Genomic DNA, 17,593 nt, shown 5'->3' with positions numbered 1-17,593 from the left:
CACTAAAATATGACTTAGGAGGGATACACAGAAATGCGGTTTGGGGGCAAATCACCATGAAGCAGCATTTCTCCATCTGTGCAGTGTTCTTGTGTGGTGTTCAACACAATGTTTTGTGGATAAGTAAGTTTGGAAAATATCCCCGCTGAAAGGTTCACAATATACATTAGCATATGTATATTGAAGAGTCCTGCAGGCTCTGAATGCTCTGAAGTCCAATAAAGATCTGTTTAATTTCATCTGATTCAGCATTTTCCAAACTAATATGACCACTGAGAAAACAAAACTGATTATCATACCCATCCCACCATGTACCTCAGAGAAAAAACTTTGCAAATCTGAGAAAGACCACCAAAAAAGGGATGTCACTCTTTTTTAGTCTAACACCACCCCCCAGAATAAGTAAAGCCTTAAGCCCCTTTCTTGTATACGCTGACACCCTAATAAAAACAACTGTATCTCTGCTTTGTACAGTGCTGACATCTATAGCTACTTAAATGGCCCTTGCACCTTGGATAATTTCACCAATGAGACTAACAAACAGATTAATTTTAACTTTTGTGTCCTTTTTCCCTTTATATAGCTGCTCAATTCTTCATTTAGGACATCCAGCTCTTCTGAAGGCTGGATTCCCTTGAGAATGATGTAAAATTTCTTTTCTTTTTAAATTTTTTCCCAACCTTATTGACATATGATTAACAAAAATTGTATATATTTAGGTTGTACAGCATAATGTTTTGATATGTATATACACTGTGAAATGATTACCATAATCAAAGAATATCCTCTACATATCTTTAAAATATTAGATGATTAGGGCAATTCCCTGGTGGCTCAGTGGTTAAGAATCCACCTGCCAATGCAGGGGACACGGGTTCGATCCCTGGTCCGGGAAGATGCCGCAGAGCAACTAAACCCGTGTGCCATAACCACTGAGCCCGCCGTGCTGCAACTACTGAAGCCTGCTCACCTACAGCCTGTGCTCCGCAGCAAGAGAAGCCACTGCAATGAGAAGCCCGCGCACTGTAATGAAGAGTAGCCCCGCTTGCCACAACTAGAGAAAGCCCGCGCGCAGCAACGAAGACCTGATGCAGCCAAAAATAAATAAAATTAAAATAAAATTTAAAAAATTAGCTTATCAGGAAAAAGGGAAAAAAACATTTTTTCCCGTTTAGAGCTTTTTAGAAAATTAAATATAAAAATAAACTACAATCATTTCTATAAAATCTAAAAGTACATTACTTACTGTTGTATGATGTATAACACATTCACCAAGGTATTGTCATTCATGAATTCCATTTTAGTTGTAGCTAAATTATGAAGAGTAAGAAATTGGGGATGGTCTCTGATACATTCCACATTTTTTAACAAGCTGATCTTCTGCTTTTGAAACTGCCAAAGCATACTGAGTGCACATGCCACTTGTTCTTCTGAAAGTATGGCTTTGTTTTTTTCAATAAGATCAAATATTTGCTCTTCATCTGTACACTTATTCATCCGACTAAGTAATGGTTCGAAACTAAAGGGTCGAAACTGAAACACTCTCCAGGAGAATGGACAAATAGCTCTTAGGCGAAGCATATTGTAAACAATCAGTCTAGGAAAAAAAACTATCTTTTCATTTATATCACAAATTTTCTTACGTAAAGAAAACCATTTGCAACTAGCAGTCAGGTGCAATATGCTGGTATAAAAATAACTGTTTTTCCTTCATGTAGCTTGCTTCCATTATGATGACTCCAAATCTCATTCCAATATGCAATTTCTGTAAAGAAATCAGTTTAACACAGTTATAACTATCAAATTCCAAAATTCTAATTAAAATAACAAGCTTTTCCTCCATTAATTACACACTTTGTTCTTAGCCTGAACCTGAGAGCAGGATTTAATCCACAACTAAATATCCAGGAAAAGGGGTTTCCTTCCACACTCTATTTTATTTATTTATTTATTTTATTTTAGTATTTATTTTTGGCTGCATTGGGTCTTCGCTGCTGTGTGCGGGCTTTCTCTGGTTGCGGTGAGCGGGGGTTACTCTTTGTTGCGGTGCACAGGCTTCTCATTGCAGTGGCTTCTCTTGTTGCAGAGCAAGGGCTCTAGACTCGTGGGCTCTAGTAGTTGTGGCACACGGGCTTCAGTAGTTGTGGCTCGCGGGCTCTAGAGCACAGGCTCAGTAGTTGTGGCACACGGGCTTAGTTGCTCCGCGGCATGTGGGATCTTCCTGCACCAGGGCTCGAGGCCCATGACCCGCATTGGCAGGCGGATTCTTAACCACTGCGCCACCAGGGAAGCCCCCCGCACTCCATTTTAAAAATGATAAATCTGACATTTAACATGAAGTTTTCAAATTTGACTATAAAAGCAGAAGGGAAAAAAAAAAAATCCCAAACCAGAAAGAAGCATTTTTTTAAATAGAAGAATAAAACTGCAATAAATAAACATTTTGCCTTTATAGTTTCTACGAAGAGTAGCCATTAATTCAGAGCCATAATAAAAAATGTTTTTTTCAGAGGGATGATTTCTGGTATATTTGCTTTCAAGATAATTTCTTGCTCCTTTCTCCTTGTACACTAAAAGAACTCAAACAGTTTAATCACTATTGACCTTAAGTAGGTTTTAAGCAATAAATGAGATGATTAAAGCCCAATCAGGACATATGAAGAAATCAAGTAATGTAGTTGCGTAGTGATGCAACAGGAGAACCAAAGACAATAAAGAAAAAGAATAATTTGTTTTTAAAATATATTATAAATGTCTATATTTCTAGTTGAAAAACAATGGTTAGAAAAGCTGGGACTAAAATCCTATCATCTAACACTGCTGCAACATTTTACAAAGGACTTTTAAAATACGTTATCCCATTACATTCTCTCAATTAACCTGCCAGGTAGATGCTATCATTTGCATTTTACAGAGAAAAGCTAGGTTCAAAAAGGTTAAAAAAACTACTCTAGTACTAATGAAGCTGAGACAACCACCCAGTTCTTTCAACTTGAACATCCTCATTACATCAACAAACCAACACTAAAAGTATGCCTCAGAATCCTATGGCTAGGCCAAACTGTCTGTACCCAAGAAAAAACGATGAGACGATATTGACTACTTTGTGGCAATCTGTACAGCATCCCGACCCAAGCCGACTTGGATCACACACATACACAAAAAACTCTGCACAAAGCAAACAGTCTCCTGCCTATTCACATCTGAAAGTGGAAAGAACCCACTGGTTACAATACCAAGGTGTCAAGTCCCCAGCTAAGTGACCTTGGGGAAGTGACTTAACCAAAGGAGGGGCCTTGGGACTATAAATGAGAGATAGGTTACCCGCCGTGAACAGGTACTGTGCAGGATACACAACGACACCCTTTGCAAATGGCAGGCATCCTCCGCGCTTGGCACACAGTGGAGCTGAACGAATGAATTTGGTCTCCCGGTCCTGGCTGGGAGAGGGATCAGCCCTGCCCTAGTCCTCCGCGCTCCGGGAAATCCAATACCCGGAAGAAAGCCTCCGTTTCTCAGCCGAACCCAGGGTCCCGGCCCGAGAATGTGCTGTGAGCAAAAAGAAAACCTATCGCCGCCACCCGGCCGGGACCTGCGGGCAAGTTTTTCCCTCAACGCCAGAGAACTTTTCTGAAGGATCGCGGTTAAGCCTGGTTACGAGGGCTCAGAACTCCAGCCTATTCCACGTCTCCCAGCAAGGGACGCAACAGGCTGGGTTGTGTCGCTCACGCCTCCCTCATATCCCAGAGTTTTTAGCCTTTCCTCGAAAGACATCACCTTACCTCTCGTGGTGTCCGTCCCCAAACCATGAAAAGAGGCCGGGTGAACACAGCGTGCTCTACCAAAAGCACGCACTACACGCCCAAGGGCACGTCGCGGCGAGGTCGGCGGAATAGACGTCGCTTACGCATTTGGCAGGAATTCTGGGTATTGTAGTTCCTCATTGAGACACTCGGGCCACACGTCTTGAAGTTATAGGTCCTTAGGGCACGTGTTTCTCAACTATATGAGGTTTTCTCCCAGTCCGTGAAGACTGATATTTTTTATAATATACAGTAGAAATGAATACTTAGAAAAGTGAAATTTGAAAACTTAAACATGGAAAAGACACGTCCAGATTTTTATTTATGTTCAACGTGTATGGAATAACTATCGAATGCTATAAAAGCATCAAACTTCTCTCAGTTTCTGCACTTGCGTAGTGGTAGGCAGGTACCAGTTCCAGACCACAAAAAATTTAAGAGCTTTATTGAGAAATTATTTACACACCATACGATTCACCCATTTATGGTGTATAATTCAGTGGCTTTTCTTAATTCAGAGTTGTGGAACATCACCACAATCAATTTTAGAATATTTTTATAACTCCAAAAAGAAACTCTGTAACCATTTAGCAGTCACTCCACCCACACCCCTAACACCCTAGGCAACCACTAATCGCAGAGCACTCTTGGAGTAGCACTGATTTGGATTGTTGGAAACTAGATCAACTGGTAATAAATATGAAAACTGAGGTCGATCTGAATGCACAGGACAGAAGGGGTTTCAGAACAAATGTGAGAAAAAGCATAGGGATGAGACTCAGCATGACCTGTGTCAATGCCCTTCAGTCAAAGACCACCAGGAATACACCTAAAGTTGGAATTACTGGTTGGCTGCAATGAAGCAGAACACACCCTAAGCGGTGTCAAATTAAGGTGGTGTTAGAAAGAACTTACTATAGTATTTGGCCTTGTGTTAAGTGATTCAGGGGTTTAAGAGGGACTTTTCTATACATTAGCTGCTGTGAGAATTTCACTGAGTATTTTAATAAACTTTATCTAGAAGGCAGAAAGAACAAAGTGAGGTTGAAGCTGTAATTGGTAAAGAAGCAGCCCTCACTCATATTAGCCAAGATAAGTGGATGTTTGGTCATTTTTTGTGGTTTGGACAATATTCTTTTTTTTTTAAATAAATTTATTTACTTATTTATATTTGGCTGCATTGGGTCTTTGCTGCTGCACGCAGGCTTTCTCTAGTTGCAGCGAGTGGGGGCTACTCATTGCAGTGCGTGGGCTTCTCCTTGCAGTGGCTTCTCTTGTTGCGGAGCACAGGCTCTAGGCACACAGGCTTCAGTAGTTGTGGCTCATGGGCTCTAGAGCGCAGGCTCAGTAGTTGTGGCACATGGGCTTAGCTGCTCTGTGGCATGTGGGATCTTCCCAGACCAGGGCTCGAACCCATGTCCCCTGCGTTGGCAGGCAGATTCTTAACCACTGCACCACCAGGGAAGTCCCGGTTTGGACAATATTCTTGTTTTTGTCTGAGTTCAGGTATAATTACGGAATGGTCTTGTTTTGGTCTTGACCCATCAGTCAGAGAGTAACCTTGTTTCATGTTGGCATTCTGTGCAATTGTTATGTTCAACAGAATACCAAGGCCGAGCTATGAGTGCCAGATCAGCTCCTGGCAACAGTAAGGCCTAAATGCTAGTGACAGGACAGTTTCTTCACTTGTTAGGGGCTGTTTGTCTCCTTCTCACCTGTTTGTGGAATTATTAGGAGACGAGTCTAAGGAACAAACAGATGCCAACAGCTTGCCTTCCTCTAGAAACACTGTCCATGTGAGAAAAGAAAATCCTTTTTGTTTAGTCACTGTTAGGGACTTTTTCCTTTACCTGCAGTCTAGGGCATTCATAAAATACATATTTATATACAAATCACACCTGAGAACCAGGGTAATAATTTAAATCCACAGCTATAAAATTTCATTTTAGCTAATGATTTAAGTCACAAAGAAGTATCTTTTACAAGGGCTGACAAGTGGTTAACAAAGGGTGGCTCTAACTTTCCTCTTAGTAAATGTCAATGCCCTTCAGCCAAAACCCACCAGGAACCTGCAGTTGATGGACTTCTTGTTACAGCTCAGGAAAATGAACACTGTAGGAAACCATTTGGCAGCTCAATAAAAGAGTGTTAGAAAGAACCTCTTACAGGATTTGGGCTTTGGTGGGTAATTTCAGGGAGGGCCTAAGGAAGATGAGGTTTGCCCTATCTTGGGTGCTGTCAGGAAACAGGGCAATTCTGTGATTGGGTACCTTAATAAATTTTAACTATAGAGAAGGCTGACCGAAGTGGGGATAAAGCTGAAATTGGTAAAGTAGTAGCATTCATTCATTTAGCAAAAGGGGAATCTTTGGTATTTTGTGTTGCATAGTGAATTTGTCTGATCTTGATGTTCTATGAGATTCCTTATTCCCACAGGAGGCCAACATGCTTTAAATTGTGCCAGATTAGTTTGAAATAACATTGATGCTTAGCTATGAACATCAGATCAGTTTCCCAACAACAGGAACTGTTTTTCTTTTTTATCACAAGTTAATGAATGCTTTTTCTCCTGGAGTAATTCTGCCAGTAAAAAAATGTGTTTGTTGGATATAACACCAAAATTATTGGCACCAAGAGAAAAAAATAGGTTAACTGGACTTCATCAAACTAAAAAAACTTGTATGCATCAAAGGACACTATCAACAGAGTGAAAAGGCAACCCACAGAATGGGAGAAAATATTGCAGTTGATGTATCTACAGGGATTAATATTTAGAATATGTAAAGAACTCCTACAACCCAATGACAAAAAGATTTCTTTAATGGGCAAAGGACTTCAATAGACCTTACTCCATGGCCACAGGCACATGAAAATGTTCAAGGGGCTTCCCTGGTGGTGCAGTGGTTGAGAGTCCGCCTGCCGATGCAGCGGACATGGGTTCGTGCCCCGGTCCAGGAAGATCTCACATGCCGTGGAGCGGCTAGGCTCGTTAGCCATCGCCGCTGAGCCTGTGTGTCCAGAGCCTGTGCTCCGCAACCAGAGAAGCCACAACAGTGAGAGGCCCAAAGTGTATGTATTATGTGACCCAATAATCTCACCTCTGGCTATCTTTCCTACAGATTTATAAACCTCAATATATAAGGATATACATAAAAGGATGTTTATTACAATATTGTTTATATTAACCAAAACTTGAAACAACTGAAATGTCCAATAGGAGAATGACTAGATAAATTATAGTATGCCCATACTATGGAATGCTGTATAGATATCAAAGATGTTCATGATTTTTTTTTTTTTTTTTTTTTTTGCGGTACGCGGGCCTCTCACTGCTGTGGCCTCTCCCATTGCGGAGCACAGGCTCCGGACGCGCAGGCTGCGCGGCCATGGCCCACGGGCCCAGCCGTTCCGCAGCATGTGGGATCCTTCCGGACTGGGGCACAAACCCGTGTCCCCTGCATCAGCAGGCGGACTCTCAACCACTGCGCCACCAGGGAAGCCCCTATACTTTTATTCAAATGAAAGCATAATATGTAATATGTGTGATGTGATCTCATTTTTGTCAAAGGGAGGGAGGAAGGATACTAAATAAGGATTTTTTAATGTTAGAATAGGAATAGAGAAGAGTATCATTGGATACCTCAAGGAAATGTAATTGGAAAGGGTTTGGGGCAATTATTAAATTTTAAACCTCTATAGAATGTTCAAATTTATACACTTGTTTATATTACTGTGAAATATATGTGACAATAGACATGCGCTTTTAAAAAGTTAAACATAATATTGGCAATATAATAGAAAATTAGAACAATAATTTATCTATGGGTAGAAGTAAAAATTTTCATTGTTCTAAAGTAAAGGTAGGTTAAAGTAAAGGTAGGTTAATAGCCCATCTACTTCCCCTCTTTTGGTATCAGACTCCATACTTCACACTACAAAGACTGAAATGACCCAGGCTAGACCAAATCTAGTACTGCTTCAGGAACTTGGCCTATTAGATGGGTAATGATGTCTGCTGTAATGAATAAAGCCAAATATCAATGGCTTAATCTACAGAATTTGATTTCTCAATCACATCACATTACAACCAGTGGGTATCCCTGGTCAGTGGAGGACTTTTCTCCACACAGAGATTCAGGAAACTAGGCTTCTTCAATAATCTCCCAAGCCTTTAAAATACTCTGGATCCAGCTGATGGAAACAGGAAGAGATGACATGGAAAAGCACAGCACTTCATAAATATCTTGGTCTGGATGTAATACACATCATTTTCATGCACTTTCCACTGATGAGAAGTATTTGCATATGCTTACTCAGATGCAAGGAAACGTAGTTCTTAGCAGGACAGACATTTCCCCGTGACACCCCTTACTTTGTAAGGGGAGGCACAAACATTTCCCAGTGACACCCCTCACTTTGTAAGGGGAGGCACAAATTTTGGGGCTGTCACTGCAATGCTAATCGAAGACTTTTCTGGCATTTTATAATTGGAGCTGGCAGAGACTCCGTTTATCAAGATGTGACATAGCCTCTTGAAGGAGTCAGTCAAGAGAATGAAGCCAAAAAACAGGTAAGTAGAATTAGACAAGAGAGAAGTTCCGTGACATTCCATCTATTTTTTCTTCTCTGTATTGGTTATACACTGCTGTATAAAATACATGCCCAAACTTAATGAATTAAAATAACATTTATTATCCCACAGCTTCTGTGGATCAGAAATTCAGAAGTAGCTTAGCGAAACAGTTCTGGCTCACAATTTCTAATGTAATTGAAGTCAGATGTCAACAAGGACTGGAGTTATTTGAAGGCTTGACTGAGGCCAGAGGATTGCTTTTAAATGGCTCACTCACATGGCTGTTGGCAGGAGGCCTCAATTCCTCTATGGCTTTTTCCAGGAAGCCTGTTTCTTGCCACACGTGCCTCTCCATAGTCTGCTTGAGTGTCTTAAAGACATGGCAGCTGATTTCCCCATCCAAGAGACACAGCAAGGAGGAAATCAAAATGCTTTTATGACCTAGTCTCCAAAAATCACAAACTATCACTTTGCCTTAGTCGTTGGAAGAAAGTCACATTAAGGAACTTACGGACATGTTTTTAAAGCCACCACAGTGTCCAACAGTTTTGTTTCACGAAGCAATACATTCCCAATTTTACCTAAACTACTTCAAGCTGGGCATCTCTTATTTGCAAATGAGAGTTCTCACTAATATTGGAATCAAACGGCACATACAGGGCTTCCCTGGTGGTGCAGTGGTTGAGAGTCCGCCTGCCGATGCAGGGGATACGGGTTCGTGCCCCGGTCCGGGAAGATCCCACATGTCGCGGAGCGGCTGGGCCCGTGAGCCATGGCCGCTGAGCCTGCGCGTCCGGAGCCTGTGCTCCGCAACGGGAGAGGCCACAACAGTGAGAGGCCCGCGTACCACAAAAAAAAAAAAAAAAAGGCACATACAACAAAAGTATTGTACAACCACTTCAGAAAACTCATTGGCAGTATCTACCAAAGCTGATTCTATCCACACCCTAAGATCCAACAATTCCATTCCTAGGTATATTTCCAATGTACATGCAAAATATATGTGCTCCAATATACCAGATTCAAGAATGTTCATAAAAACTTTATTCATAATATCTAAAACTCAAAAACAACACAAATATCCATCTAAAGTAGAATGGATAAATTATTCAATACCCATAGTGATGGTCAATTTTATGTGTCAACTTGACTGGGCCAAGGGCTACCCAGATTAAACATTATTTTTAGGTGTGTCTGTGGGGGTGTTTCTGGATGAGATTAGCATTTGAACTGGTGGACTCAGTAAAGTAGACTGCCCTCCCCAATGTGGGTGGGCATTATCCAGTTCATGGAGGGCCTTAATAGAACAAGAAGGCACAGGAAGGAGGAATTCACCCCTTCTGCTTCCTGCCTGGCTGCTTAAGCTGGGATATTGGTCTTCCGCCCTTGGACTGAGATTTTCACCATCAGCTCCCCTGAATCTGGAACTTGGACTGGAATTATACCACCAGCTTTCCAGGGTCTCTAGCTTGCAGACAGCAGATTGTGAGACTTTTCAGCCCTCATAATCACGTGAGCCAATTCTTCATAATAATTCTCTTCCTATTTATATCCTATTCCTTCTGTTTCTTTGGAGAACCCCAACTAATACACACATATAATGGAGTACTATACGGACATTAGAAATAACAAACTATTGTTGCACGCAGCAATATTGATAATCTCACAAACACAACGTTGAGCAAAAAAGCCAGCCACAAATGAATATATATGCATAATTCCATTTATATAAGTTCCTAAAGCAGACAAAACTAATATATGCTGATGGAGCTCCAAATAGAAATTATCTTTGATAGGGGTGGGGTGATAGCATTATGGGGTGGGGGTATGAGGGGTGCTTCCGGGATGCTGATATTGCTCTATGTCTTAATCTAGTGGAGGTTACACCTGTATGTTCACTTTGTAAAAATGTATGAAGCTATACTTACGGTTTATGAATATATGTTAAACTTTAATTTTAAAATCCTACCCTTAAAAAAGGCATACAAAGTAAGTTAAGGTCTAACTGAAGTCACCCCTTGAAACCCCGTTTTGATGATTATAAAATTTTTTTCTTTAAATCTGTTAATAAAAGTGATTCTAACAGTTCACCTACAAGTGCAAGTCTATATGTATTTCAAAATACTAGCAACATCACAGCAAATCTTGTGTGCTCATAGTACAAAATGGTCACATAAACTAATTATGCAAATAACTATCTTTTTTAAAAAATATATTTATTTATTTTATTTTTGGCTGTGTTGGGTCTTCGTTGCTGAGCACGGGCTTTCTCTAGTTGCAGCGAGCAGGGACTACTCTTCGTTGTGGTACACAGGCTTCTCATTGCAGTGGTTTCTCTCGTTGTGGAGCATGGGCTCTAGGTGCGTGGGCTTCAGTAGTTGTGGCACACGGGCTCAGTAGTTGTGGCTCACAGGCTCCAGAGCGCAGGCTCAGTAGTTGTGGCATATGTCAATATTACATTTCTCAGTACCTTGTAATTGGGTTTGGCCCTGTCTTATTTCTGGACACATGTCAATATTACATTTCTCAGTACCCTGTAATTGGGTTTGGCCCTGCGATTAAGTTTTTGTTGATGGAATTAGAGGCAAAGTGGCATGTATTACTTCCTTGTTTAGGCCTTAAGACATAACCTCTTTCCTTCCTGCCGCCTGAAGCCGGCAATACACTCTAATCATGCAATGTCAAGGACCTGGAGCATATTGGAATTATATATAAGGAACTCAAGGTCCTGACTGACTATATGGAGTAAAGCTGCCCTCTGATCTGGCCCTCTCACCTCAGATCTATTATGTAAGAGAGAAATAAATCCTTTGTTCTTTAAGCCACCATATTAATGTAGATAATAATACTTCCTGTTACTTGCAACATCTTCCTTCTTGGAACAATAAATCCATGTCAAATCTATTTGGGAAAGTTTTGGATTTCACAGACCAATGAAATTTCAACATGTTTGAGACCCAGCAAAGCATGCCAATTTTTTGTTTGTCCAAGTAAGGACATCTAGAGAAAGAAAACAACTATCACATTCTATAACCATCTGAGAAAAGGTGATATGCTTAATTAAAATGAACAAAACAACTTATTTGGCCGTGCCACATGGCTTATGGGATTTTAGTTCCCCAACCAGGGATTGAACCTGGGGCCCCAGCAGTGAGAGTGCTGAGTCCTAACCATTGGACCACCAGGGAATTCCCCCCAAAACAACTCTTAAGAAAAGAGCAGTGAAAACTTTGTCATAGTTCAGCACCAGCCACCAGTCCTTGAATGGACATTTGTAATGCTGCTTCAAAACTTCTTTCAAGAATCTCCTAAAATCTGACCATTTATAATGTATACTATATCTAAGTACTTATTAATATTTTACTGTTAAATAATTCTTCAGTCACTTCATATGAAAGTCTATCTCTCTAGGAAGATAGTATATCCTAGAACAAGATTAGTAATGTCACCTTTGTACACCTCAAAATGTTAACTATGGTATAATCTGTAATATATCCTCAAAGATGTCTCTGACTGAATGGGTGAGAAAGAGGGAGAATACACCAATGTCACAGCAATGCCACACATTACCTCTACCAGTAAGTAGAAATCTAAAAAATAAATCTGTATATCATAGCTAAATAAAAATATATTCTGAAGGAAGCTGAACAACCAAAAGTCAAACAAACCAACGCTTAAAAAATCTATCTTAATAGAGTGCTCAGTATAAATCGGATTTTTAAAGGTATTGTAGAATTGCCCTCCTCACTGCAAAGTGTAAATTCATACAACCTCTGAACTGTTCAAAGAGGAGTATGCTGCTGCTCCCCTGCAATGAAGGCAATGGCTTAAAAGTGGCAGGGATTGTCCTCTCAGTTTTACAGCTAATAAAATTGGTGAAGATGCTTAAGAGTACCACATGCCCAACTGCTGTTGATAATTACTAATTTACCTCAGGTAAATGAGTGAAAATTTTAAATGATTGTAACTTAACGTTCTTTTCATACAGTAATAAAATCTAAGTCCTCTTAGCTGTTTCCTTTAAAACTCACTCACCCCATATCTCCACAATGATTGCCGCCAACTCCCCTGAATAGCAGGGGGAATTAATTCTAAAAATCTAGGGATTCTTAGCCTGTTAAAATAATTAAATAACAATATATGTCCCAAAATAGTGGTCTCCCCTGGAGAACTGGATTTGCAGTCAAAGCCTTGCTCTGGTATTTAGGAACAGTGTGTCTGGGAGAGAGGCACTTATCTTCCCTGGGCCTCAATTTCTTTACCTGTGAAACAAGGATAATAATCTGTATCATGGGGCTGCTGTGAGAATATTTAAAAACGACAACAAAGAGCGTCAATGCCCTTTATAATTTCCTCCTTTTGCCAAATAGCACTTTGCTCATCTGTTTTTTAGAACTTGTGTCATAGCGTTAACTGGAAGCTGACCTGGAAGCTCCTTGAAGGTAGGGTCTCCTTCCCAGTACCCTGGCAGAGGATCAATAAATGTTTATTAAGTGAAGCACTTCATTTCACGAACGACATGGCGGTTTCAAACGCTCTCAATCAACTCACACAGAAAGCATTAAGTTACCTATAAACCAGGCATTTAACAGACACCAAAATCCTAGAACTCCGGGGAGGGTGAGATGACGCGATCGACGGATCACCCGAAGATGCGGTCCGCCGCGCCGTGACGTACTTCCGGCGCGACGCTTTCCCTCCACGCCGGGACTGGGGGGAGGGAGGCGGTCATTGGCCTTAGCGCCTTTTCTGGCGGCGGTAGATTTGAAGCGATTTAAAGGACTGGACCCCGGGAAGAGGAGAGTGTACTAGTGCAAGTAGGTGGCGCGGGGCCCGTGTTGTTTCGGTGGCGTCCTTTGCAGCAGTGCCGGGGTACAAGAGCGGGAAGGGCCCGAGGAGAGGGGCGGAGCCGACGCGATAGGCCCAGACCGACTTTACCGTCTTCCCCTCGAGGTATCGGGGCTGCCAGGTGCCAGAGGCGGCCCCCAAAGATCGTGACGCTAGCTTTGCAGCTCTTGCGGCTGCAGAGGCCTTCTAACCGTGCCTCACGGGCCTGGGAAACGGCCTTCCCCCTGCCCGCCCCCGCCCTCTCCACTCGGGCGCACACCTCCCTCCCTGACGCATTTTGCCGCACAAGCTGTAATATGGCGGCAGCGATGGTGGCCTGAACTCTAGGGAGCCGGGGTGATTTTGATGCTTCAAAATCGTAAGACTAAGCACGAATGCGGGGTAGGTGGGAGGATAGGTGGGGAAGTGGGATGCGTTACCTGCCGTCCTGTCAGATTAGGGTTGGAGAGTGGCAGGCGAGGAGCGAGGATCTCAGGGTTTAAGATTAGGCTAGGCTTTCCCCCTACTCCGACCTTTTCCTCTCACAGCCGGTTATCGTGCGTGGTGAAGTGACACAGGCCACTTAGTTCTCCTGAAACTCAAATCCAGGCTCTTCCCTTCTCATCCCAGAGCTGACTCCAAGTTCTCCCACGGTTCCGAGGAGCTGTGAGCAGTGCAGGCCTTTTAGGAGGAGATAGTTACTGTTTTGGAGGAGGGTGATGGCATCGGAGCTCCATATGCCTTGGGGGAAGTGTGCGAATTTGCTTCGTCTTTAGTCTTTTAAGGTGTTGAATCGAGGTCTGCGGGAATGGAAAACTCCCAGTCGTTTTGGAAATGTTACGAAATCACCATTTTGTGCATTGATTTTAATTTCTTCCCACAACAGTACTTTATGCAGGACCAAGTTTTTGCAATGGTGATCAGAAATACAACCAAGGAACAATTGTTTTGGAAATTAGGGGTTACGTTAATTTTCAGTAGCTTAAAACCAGATAGAAAAGTATGTGAGTCTTTGGATCACCGTTTGGCAAAGAATGGCCAGTAATTTCCTGGTTTGTATAGACGATGGAGAGGGGGTGTGTAAACATTTTCTGAAATCGAGGTATAAAATCCAGAAAAGGCACAGATATCTAGAATGGCTGTTTCTCTCATTCATATTTTTTATGCATCTGAAAATTTACCCATTTTATCTTCCGCTCCTCCTTTTTTTAGTTTAACCATTTGAGATGGGATTATTTCTATGAGAAATTACATACTTCGGTTTTAAACAGAGCTCATTTTACATTAACGTTTTCTAATTTATGATTCAGGATTGTTGGTGTCCTGAGATCCTAATGGGTCTTGTCTTGTAGTAGGATTCTGTGCTTTTTTCGTTTTGTTTTTTAACTTTGTTTACCTTTTTAAGGTTTTTGTCTTTGCAGGCTCTTGTCTCCCCCTGTTGTCAGGGGTGTACAAATATACAAACTTCCTAGGTCAGAAACTTTGGATTTGTTTCTGGCCCAGCCATCTTTCTGAACCTCAGTTTTATTTCATCTATAAAATGATATTTGATTTCAGACTATCGTCAGGTGTGGGCTTCAAACATAAATATTCAGAGTTGCTAAAATTCTGTGTAAAAGAACTCCGCAGTTCTCGAATGAGTGAAGTGAAGAGCATACATTACGTTTATTGTGACTTGTTAAAGGCCTTTGATTTTTCGTGCTTGTTATTGTGGTCTTGCAGTATCGGTGGCCTCTAAGTAAAGTCTTTGTCCTTTTGATATTTTGCATATTTTAAATTAGATTTCCTATCAGGCAGCATCCATTCTCTATGCAAAGGGAAATTGGTAGCCTTCATAGTAGGATGAACTATTTCTATTAGTTATCAGGACACCATCTACAATTAATTCTTCAAATGTTGCTCTTTTAAGAAATACATGTTGATGTTTTCCATTGTTTTATTTGTAGGATATTTCAACAGAATTATAATGTATTTATTTTCTGTATCCTGATGTACTAAGGTGTCTTGTTCTGTGTAGTTGGAATCCATAGATAATTAATTCAAGTGAGTTGAAGAGTTTGTTGCAAATCTCACTGCTATTTAGTGGTATTGTTCTTTTTTTTTCTTTAATATTAGCACCAAGTTTCAGTTTTCATTTGATTGTCAATAGTTTTGACCTGGTTTAATGCATATATGGTCTCCATAAGAACTCAGTATATTTTTATTTCCATAAGGCAAATCTTGCATCTTGAAATTTACTACAGGCAGTATTATAAATACTCAGAGAAAACTGCTGTAACTGGGATTGTGTACTTTTAGTGCCAGACAGGAAATCTTTTGCACTTTGTTTTAGTTTGAGTAGTGGCTTAAAATGATTACCAACTTGTCTTGAAATTTAAAAACATCATACTTATAAATATAGATATCAATTTTTGGTATTAAAATGGTTATTTTTAAAACATGAATGATTCCTTAACTTACTGATTTTTAACTTGCATGAAGCCTGGTGGTTTATATATTAAGCTACTGTTAATTGTGCATAAAGTTTAGCTTAAGGTTTATTCATAATTAAATCATTGCATTGTGGTCATATGGCGAAAAGTAAAATTATGTAAGCCATTATCTGGAATATTTGTGAATAAGCTAGTTTCTACAGTGAAGCTGTAGTCTTAACCAGAAAACTCTTGCTTTTTTTTTCCGCTTGTGACTTTGAGCCAGTCACTTCAGCTCTCTAATCCTCTTGTTGTCAGTGTATAAAATCAGAAGATTGGACTAGATTATCTATTTCCTTCAAACTTCAAAAGTGTGTAATTTTTTATTTAGGAGTTACTGGATTGAATAACATTGCTAGTATGGTGTGATTCTATCTCTGAAGACAGTGGGATAAATTTATCATTATAAGAGTTTAGATAATTGCAGGTAAAATATTAATATTAGGAGAGATTTCCCAGTTAGTATATGCTTTTTAGTTTGGTACTAACATAGTTGTACTATGTTTTTATGTCTCTCGGATCGTATGTGCAAAAAGTTATTTAACACCGAACTTGGCAACATTACAGCTTTTCTCTTTAAGTTTTCTGAAGGATTTAAGAATTTAGTAAGTGCCTATACACTGTTAATTATGTTTTTACCAGGGCCGAGGTTTGTGACTGTCAGAGACACTAAGGGAAGGGGAACTGTGCAGAAGATCATAGTTGCCTTTTTCTGACACCTCAGAACGTTAACTTGTTTGTACTTAATTCGCTAGCAATATGGCATTCGTAAACGTATTTATATGTTTTTTAAGCAATCCTTTTTTTTTTTTTTTTTTTTTCTGTACGTGGGCCTTTCACTGTTGTGGCCTCTCCCGTTGCGGAGCACAGGCTCCAGACGCTCAGGCTCAGTGGCCATGGCTCACAGGCCCAGCCGCTCTGTGGCATGTGGGATCTTCCCGGACCGGGTCACGAACGCGTGTCCCCTGCATCGGCAGGCGGACTCCCAACCACTGCGCCACCAGGGAAGCCCTAAGCAATCCATTTTTATTTCTCATTTGATCTCTGTGAATTACATTAAGGTAGGGTAAAGAATGAATGTAAAATGTGAATGTTAGATTGCCATCTTTGAAAGTAATCTTCAAGATCTGCTATAGTTTTAGTTAAACTTAATATGATTGCACTTAGAGGTGGAAGACTTATATGAAAATTGTTACCTTTTTATTAAACTTAAGCAGATGAGAACTTCCCATCTTTGTTTCTTGGTTTTGAACTGAAGATGTTCTCTCTTATAGCGGATTCTGTTTAAAGAAAAAGAAAAGAAAATAGACACTTAATAGAATGCAGCCCTAGAAGGCAGATCTAGAAAACAGGCTCTATTTCAACTGTGGAATAGGCCGAGAAGATTTACTAACTACAGATACGTATTAGCGATATCCCAGGTGAGAAGCAGTACATATGGGAGAAAAGGTACTGAGTAAGAGTCAGCTTCTGCTCATGCTTTAACTCGCATTCTCTGGTAATGTAGTCCTGGGCCAGACATTATGCTTGGTGTTGAAGATATAAAGGATCTGAGTTCAAGGAGTTTACAGACAAGTTTATGATAATGAAAATAAAATTGAACAAATGAGAATCATTTAAACTTTAGAGAGTTGGGGTGAAATTCCCAGAGTGTACTTTGGCTATGTTAAATTTTTAAGGGCACTTAGGAATTAGCCAAGGGAATCAGAAATGTCAAAGACCCGCTTGTCATCTTAATAGTTAAAAGTATTTACTGTCTCCTTTTTCAAGACCAAATGCTATGCTGACTCCCTCATACTGTGTGAAATTTCCAGGTAATTCTTTGAATGTAATAAAGTCACTGCATTATTTATTGCCTAATTACAAATACCGTGTTCTTTACTATATATTTTAATAATTAGTTGCCTGTGTCCTTCTCC

General features: G+C 40.5%; 2 protein-coding genes and 1 non-coding gene across 14 annotated transcripts in view; 1 reads left to right on the top strand and 2 right to left on the bottom strand.

Moving 5' to 3' along the window:
* The window catches only part of FASTKD1 (FASTK mitochondrial RNA regulator 1), a 47,094-nt gene extending 33,152 nt beyond the window's left edge, over positions 1-13,942 (bottom strand). For 2 of the 5 annotated variants that reach the window (XM_022569981.2, XM_022569979.2), the window contains exon 1: positions 1,247-1,301. Coding sequence is in view for 3 of the 5 variants with exons in the window: in XM_030760494.2 (XP_030616354.2) it covers positions 1,247-1,581 (335 nt within the window). In the remaining 2 variants the exon portion in view is untranslated. Of the gene's footprint in view, positions 1-1,246; positions 1,766-3,782; positions 3,892-13,643 lie in introns of those variants that run through there. The other 3 variants (XM_089916697.1, XM_030760494.2, XM_022569976.3) reach the window with 3 other exon arrangements.
* TRNAE-CUC (transfer RNA glutamic acid (anticodon CUC)) lies at positions 11,492-11,564 on the bottom strand. Its single transcript has one exon. It is a non-coding gene; the product is annotated as a tRNA-Glu (tRNA).
* The window catches only part of PPIG (peptidylprolyl isomerase G), a 41,274-nt gene continuing 36,734 nt past the window's right edge, over positions 13,054-17,593 (top strand). For 2 of the 8 annotated variants that reach the window (XM_022569982.2, XM_022569985.2), the window contains exon 1: positions 13,055-13,193. The gene's annotated coding sequence lies outside the window, so the exon portion shown is untranslated. Of the gene's footprint in view, positions 13,194-13,458; positions 13,583-16,501; positions 17,096-17,444; positions 17,489-17,593 lie in introns of those variants that run through there. The other 6 variants (XM_022569983.3, XM_089916701.1, XM_089916700.1 and 3 more) reach the window with 5 other exon arrangements.

Source organism: Delphinapterus leucas, chromosome 8 (assembly GCF_059928025.1).
Source record: "Delphinapterus leucas isolate spDelLeu-1000000601 "Yukka" chromosome 8, BTC_Dleu_Yukka2, whole genome shotgun sequence".
Classification (NCBI taxonomy): Eukaryota; Metazoa; Chordata; class Mammalia; order Artiodactyla; family Monodontidae; genus Delphinapterus; species Delphinapterus leucas.
This window is presented reverse-complemented; position numbering and strand designations above follow the sequence as displayed.